The sequence below is a fragment of the Centruroides vittatus genome, unplaced genomic scaffold, assembly GCF_030686945.1.
Source record: "Centruroides vittatus isolate TY-2023 unplaced genomic scaffold, ASM3068694v2 scaffold_384, whole genome shotgun sequence".
NCBI lineage: Eukaryota > Metazoa > Arthropoda > Arachnida > Scorpiones > Buthidae > Centruroides > Centruroides vittatus.
In genome coordinates this window covers 434234-441780 of record NW_027122705.1, presented here as the reverse complement: position 1 = coordinate 441780, position 7547 = coordinate 434234, and the positions used below count along the sequence as shown (strand labels likewise).

Here is a 7547-nt window from a genome sequence, read left to right as displayed (position 1 = left end):
TTTAAATTTTTCTTCCCCTTGTGGGGACTAAGAGAACCTTCTATTAAGCAAACCCATTATAAGTTCGGCTAGGCCCCTTCGTGGGCTTAGCCGAACTTATAATGGGTTTGAAGGACGGGACCCGGTATATCCGGACGGACAACCCCCGAAAAATTCTTTTGTATTCAATCCCGGATCCCCAAAGCAGTAGGCTGTTACCTTAACCGCTCGGCCATCCGACCGTCTGTAATGTTATAACATCAAATTCTAGCTAAAAAATCAATAAATCGACTAAATACCGCGTTACAAAATCAACAAATTAACTACAGTTATAAAGAGTTTGTTCATTTTACAAGTCGATGTTATTATATATAAGGATTATATGGGCAACTGTTTAGAGTCCCGATTCGTATCGCCTCTGGCGTAAAAGTACGGTTGAGGCGACCAAGGTTATTTTAAAATCTTATAACACGTTAGCCAATTAAGAGACTGGATTGAAATGCGAAAGGAAGATTTTAAATATTCAATATCAATAGAGTCTACAGCCGGATAGTAAAGCAATAACGACTCTACCTAACGATCTGGGTTCGAGTTCGGATCGGTTCGGACATTTTCTTAAGTAAGATTGGCAAGATATGTCAAATTCGCTTTCCGATTACCCACCCCATTATGGGCCTAGTCAAAATTTCAATGGAAATGATAGAAGGCCCTTTTTGTGATCGCAGAATCGAAAGAATTTCAAAAATATATATTATAATAGTGTTTTTAAAAGAGAATTTAATGCTATCATAGAATAGTCTCCGAGAGCATTTCTAAATTACTAAAGAATTTTTTATTGATTATTAACATAAATATTTAATTATCTCGTCATTTAATGTTTCCATTTTAAGATTCTAAGAGGCAAGGTAGAAAAGAGGAATTCATCCCGAAAGAGAATCGAACTCGGACTCTCCTGAAGGAAACAGGACACGCTTCGATACCACCACGTCAATTGTTACGATGTTTTAAAAAACCTGCATCAATTATTGATAGATACGAATTCCGATATGAAAACCAGTTTGACATAATGTATGATTATTGTTTTATGATTATTTTATAAGTTATTACGCTATTATTTTATAAGTTACAACAATCTATACCGTAAATTCGAATATTATTGTTTTGTCTTTATGTCAAGTAAGCTTAATTCTTAAAATACAACATGGACTCAATACCAGATAATATCAAAACTGGTTTTAAAGTAGTGTAATTTTATATTATTCTCTGTTATCACGCACAGGAAATTCATCAAGACTTTGCGTGCTCGAAATTTTCTATCTCTTGATACTTAGTTAAATTTATCATAAATATTCTCTTATAAATATAAACATGATAATGCTAAAACATGAAAACATTTTTTTTTTCCGCTTATTCTAGCAAAATAACTCGTGTCCGAAATTCCTGGAAATCGGAGCAAAGCATGAATTCTAAATGAAATGCTGTAATTACTGTGCATGTTCTTCTCCAACATTGTTGCAAGTTTTAGGCCTTCCGGCCAACAATTAAGGAAATCAATAATTATTAATGATTTTAAATGGCATACATGAAGATAATCACTGTGATGTCCGTCGGTCACGTTCTACGTTTCATTATCCGTTCTGTGGGAAGGGAATGAACAAAATGAGTTTTATTTGCGCGTAAGAAGAAATCGGATGTGATAATATACATAAATTTAATATATTTTAAAGCAAAATGATCGAAAATGTGAGACCATTTTATATCAAAATGGCGGTTAATGAATAGCTTTGTATGTAAATAAGCTTAAGATGAATCTACGTTTTATTGATTTCGCTTGCAATTTTGAGATTTTATATGTACCTTAATGGTAAAATTGTGTTAAATTTTTCTACAGATGAACTGAAAATTTACTTTTAAGACAGGGCCAAATTTATACAAACTAAACAAGCTTCAGCTCATTGGATGATACAGTTTAGAATCTTTAGTGTATTTTCTCTTTATCAAACTGATGAACTCGGGATTTGTTTTGGAGGGATTTAATAGTGTTAAAAGTTAACGTTTTAGCTAATTTTAGGCTTTAGGCCACGGGACTAGGCAAGTGCTTCGTTTGCCTAAACCCTGAGGGCTTCAAGCTTTTAAAATTATTATTTGATGTAGGAAAGGGCCTCTTACATGTTATAGCTTAGAGCGATTTAAGAAACTTAAGCTGGTGTTTCGTATCTAACTACTCCAAAAATACCTTATTAAATTATGCAAATGTATGGTAAACAGTGGGTGCTTCACATGGAGCCACTCAAATAAATTAAAAATAAGAAGAAGAAAAAAAATTAGTATTTTTACACAGTAAAAATTAGCAAATTGTATTGATATGTTAATAAATTTGTTAGAATATTCTAAAAATATTTTAAGCATTAAAACATAAATATTTAGGCATATTTTTTTACGAATTTTTTCGGGTCGTTGAACTCTTCGTACACTTTATTACTTTATTCACGGAATTATATACATTAATATTGATTACATCCTTCTCTACAATTATTCTTTTCCCGTAAAACTGGAGTAAAAAAAAAAACAAAAAAAAATTATTTTAAGGTTTTACCATAAAAAAAAACAGAATTTTATTTTTTAAATATATCTTTGTAAACATTTTGTATTTTATTTTAAAAAGTACACAGCCAAAATCACTCCTTCTTCTACTAAAACCGGTATAAAATATTTTAAAGTGAAATTTAAAATATAAAAAAAAAACTATATATAATTACATTTTTTTTTCTCTTTAAATTAGTATTTTTAAAATGAAAAAAAAATTACAAACTTTCATAAAAATTCGAAATAAAAAATTTAAATTAAAGAAATAAACATAAAAAAATATTTATTAAATAAATAAATATATAAATTATATTTTGTATTTTTTTTTTTTTTTTTTAAATATTTCATATTAATTTTAGGAGAGAGAAAGAGCATTTTTAATTGTATAATTTTACAAAATACTGTATAGTAATATAATATAAATATTAAAAATTATTTTCAATTTTAAAGGGGAGAAATGCAATACAGTAAAACCTGTCCAAAACGGAACCTGAATAATACGGAAACCTTCAGAGGAACCGGAGAAAAATTCTTGAAAATGGAGCGATTTTTCTGCTAGAGAAACTTGTTCAAAACGAAAACCTGTCAAACCGGAAAAACCATGCCATTCGGTTTACGCAAGTTTTACTGTAGCCTACTTATATTTTTTGCCTTTAACACTGTCATTTTTTATATATATAATATAAAATTTAAAAAATATTTTGAATTTTATTTTTTAAAAATTTACGATTAAAAATGCTCTTCCTCCTCTTAAAAATCAATATAAAATATTTTAAAATGAAAGTTAAAAAAAAAAATACAAAATAAAGGCATTTTTTCCTAAAATTAACATTTATTTCTAATAAAAATACCAATAAATTTAAAAATTTCATTAAATAATTACTAAAAATTGAATTTTCCTTTCTTAAATTTGAATTCCGTTCTTTTTAAATTGTATTTTTTCGATTTAAAAAACAAAAAAGAAATACAGAATTTTATAAAAATTTTATAATAAAAAATTTAAAATATAAATTTAATAAAATATTAAATAATTACTAAAAATAAATAAATAAATAAATAAACTAAGTGTAACCCAAGTTACTGATAAATTATATTCCAACTGAAAAGGTCAAAGGTCAAATCGATAGAACGAAGACGAATCAAACTTTATAATTTAATTTTTTTACAATTTTTTAAAGAATGTTTTTTTTTCCTTTTTAAACTGTTAAAATATTTTTTTTTAAATTTTAATTTTAATTATTTTAAAGTAAATCATTCTAGAGCTACAGGTACACTTGTAGTAAGTCGCATGACTCATTCGTTTATACTAATGTTTTATGTATAAATATTCTAGATAAAAATACATAAAAAAATATCTATAAAGATTTTAAAAATATTTTTTATAATTTCTTTTAAAACATTTTTTAAATTTAGAAATTTTTATGGATATTTTTTGCTTTTTTTTATGTTAAAAATATTCAAGGTTTAATATTAATTGTACTTTATTTATGTTATTTGCTTATTTCTTTGCTTACTTTTATGATATTTAATAACTTTTTATCGAAATTTTAAATTAAAAACATATTTTTTAAAAACTAAAACAACTTAAATTGCAATCGAATTACGTCATTTCAGGCCAGTTACGTCATCACTTTCCAGAATATTCTATATACTTTGCACACGGTACGCTAAACACTAAATTAACAATCATTGGTTGACAATTAGCCAATTACGCTTTGTCGACGCTTCCATCGACCGACGCTCGACCAATGGCAAACGTTTGCGGTCTAACGGATTTGCACACGGCTCCTAATGTAGCGCGTGCAATTTCCGCACGTCTCCGAGCGCGTGCTGAAATGACGTCACCGGGGGGGAATAAAAGAAGCGATATTTTCTCCTCCAATCAAGGTTTCCTCATTGGCGATAAAGGCGGAGAACTACCAAAGATGGAAAAAGGTAAGTGTATTTTATTTTTAATTGTTATTAACTTTTCTATGCTTTATTCTATATAATGGTAATTTTCACTTTAATGCTCTAACTCGCGTCTAAAAATCGCACCGGTACTAAGTAATTTGGTGGTATATTATACATACACCATAACTATGGTAATTATGGTACTTCTAGAATATACTAGAATATATCTACATCTAAAAAGTATGGCACAGTAGTTATACAACTTCTGATATTATAATTTACATTTAAAAGTTATGGTTCACCTTAATCTAACAAATTATGGTACTTATACTTCTGGTATAATTACTATAGCCATGATTATTATACCATGGTACTGTACATAAATATATGGTCATACTCTACCCTACATTATGGTAATATTCACATATCCACAGGTACCATAATTGAGGTTTAGCCGAATGGTGACGTGGTGAAGGTTTAGGTGAATGTCACACTCCACACGGCTGTAACATTCACCACATTTACAGTTATCATAAGTAAAGTATAGGTGTAGGGTAGCGCAGTGGTTCTCAATCTTTCTGAGGCTGCGGAACACCATTTATGTACTTTTTATTACACGGCGCATTAGCATCAATACATTCAAAAATTGATAAACAATCCCATGTTTACTATTCTCAGGAACAATGAAGCAATAAACTAATAAACTATAATATATTGAGTAAAATAGAAACATCTTAGAATAAGATAATATAAAATAGAATAAAATGGAATAAAATTATCTGCGAATATAGCAATAGGAATAAATTTGAATAAAAAGTTTAAGATCTTTTCTTTCGTGGAACACTCGAGGTAGGTTTCTGAAACACTGGTTAAGAACCACTGGGGTAGATTAGGACTGTAGTAATGACCACATCTATGGTAATTTTTTAGATACCAGATTAAGAGAACAGAGATTACCCCAAATTTCGTGCTCATAATGATTAAAAACATATACAACTGTACTGTACTGTACTTCTATAGCCAAATTTTATGGAAAAATTTTTTAAAAAAATTGATTTTTCCTCCTCTTCCTCCTTACCGCGTGCCTCCCTAGAGGGATGCACTCAACTCCGAGAAGCACAGTGTAGAATTTCCAAGTTATTATTATTATCATTATTATTATTATTATTATTATTTTTTATTTTTAAAGCTAAAAATATATAATGATGTAACCATATACTTTACATTAAAATATATGGTATATTCCATTTTCTATTCTCCTACGTTCGATACTGACGTCACTGATACTGACCGATAATTGTTTATCAGCAATTTTACCCTCTTATCTGCTTTTTTTTTTTTTTTTTTTTTTGATAATAATTAAAATTATGATTCATTGAACATTAATTCAATTTTCTTACACGAAGTTGCTGCAACATCCTTCATCCCTCTTCTAAGATCGATGGCTTCTATGGAAAAATTAAATTATTAGAAATCGATGGATTTATATATATAAAACATTTTCTAGAATGAAGAATATATATATATTTTATAAAATATTTTTTCTAATCAAATTTTTTTAAACGAAGGACGTATTTATATATTTTAACTTCTATTTTTAGATTTATGTCGTTCTGAAGTTTGCTTGTGTGAAAGGTGCACATGCTGTAAGTCGTTGAAAAGTACGGAAGTCGCATGCAAAGACTGTAGATGTAAAGTTTCCAAATGTGGTGGGGGCGAAGGTAAAGGCTGCCAGTCTTTAAAATGCAAGTGTGAAGGCTCCAAGTGCTGCCAATCTTCAACGTGCGGAGGGCCCAAATGCAAGTGTGAAGATTGCAAGTGTTGCCAAGCTTCAACGTGCAGAGGGTCCGAATGCAAGTGCTGCCAATCTTCAACGTGCGGAGGGCCCGAATGCAAGTGTGAAGATTGCAAGTGTTGCCAAGCTTCAACGTGCGGAGGGCCCACATGCAAGTGTGAAAACTGCAAGTGTTGCCAAGCTTCAACGTGCAGAGGGTCCGAATGCAAGGGCTGCCAATCTTCAACGTGCGGAGGGCCTGAATGCAAGTGTGAAGATTGCAAGTGTTGCCAAGCTTCAACGTGCGGAGGGCCCACATGCAAGTGTGAAAACTGCAAGTGTTGCCAAGCTTCAACGTGCAGAGGGTCCGAATGCAAGAGCTGCCAATCTTCAACGTGCGGAGGGCCTGAATGCAAGTGTGAAGATTGCAAGTGCTGCCAAGCCTCAACGTGCGGAGGGCCCACATGCAAGTGTAAAGACTGCAAGTGCTGCCAATCTTCAACGTGCAGAGGGCCCGAATGCAAGTGTGAAGATTGCAAGTGCTGCCAAGTCTAGATACGAAGGACTCAAACAGAAATGTCATGCTACAGAATGGGAAAGTATTAAAAGTTGACATTAAATATTACACATCTATTTACGAATATCGGTATAAATTACAAAAAATACAGTCATAAACACTTAAGAATATTATAACATTGAAAGAAATACCTTCACCAACTAATGAAAAATATTTATTTTTGTGAATATTTTAATGAAAGATGCTGTATAATTACGTATTATTTAAACAAATATTAATTATACCATAATTTGTATAAAGATAACAACTGAAAATAGTCATGTAACCTGTTAATTCTTTAATAAATGTCACAAGTTACGTAAAATCGTTTCAAAATATGGCTTCCTACCCTTCTGTACATTCGATGTAGGTTCGTCACGTGAACATTTCCATTATGTTTCAAAACAAGTGATTCTTTGTATTCTACGTATGAAAATTGATGCGGTACGAGTCCAAATCCTATACTACGGGGTACATAAATTGCATTTTAGGGGAGAATATAATACAGAACGTCGTTAGAATTATGGTTTTATGTATTTTAACCTCGTTATCGCCTTCTCCTCCTAGTTAAATCGATTTAACACATCAAGCCGTAAAAATTTTAGATTTTTAACTTGCCTTTTTAAAATTCTACATATTATACTGTTTAAATTACATTTAATCGAAAATTTTGTATTTCTCTTATATAAACACTAGAAAAAAAATCAATTTATATACACCAGATATTACTACGTAAATAAGAGGAACACTAGAAGTTTT

The 7547-nt window shown here is 30.3% G+C and overlaps 1 protein-coding gene across 1 annotated transcript; it reads left to right on the top strand.

Moving 5' to 3' along the window:
- The first annotated feature begins 4428 nt into the window (after positions 1 to 4428).
- LOC136988682 (keratin-associated protein 5-9-like) lies at positions 4429 to 7113 on the top strand. Its single transcript, XM_067286603.1, has 2 exons — positions 4429 to 4500; positions 6060 to 7113. Exons 1-2 carry the CDS (start codon positions 4491 to 4493, stop codon positions 6785 to 6787), a joined length of 738 nt encoding a protein of 245 aa, XP_067142704.1. The 5' UTR covers positions 4429 to 4490; the 3' UTR covers positions 6788 to 7113.
- The last annotated feature ends 434 nt before the right edge of the window (positions 7114 to 7547 follow it).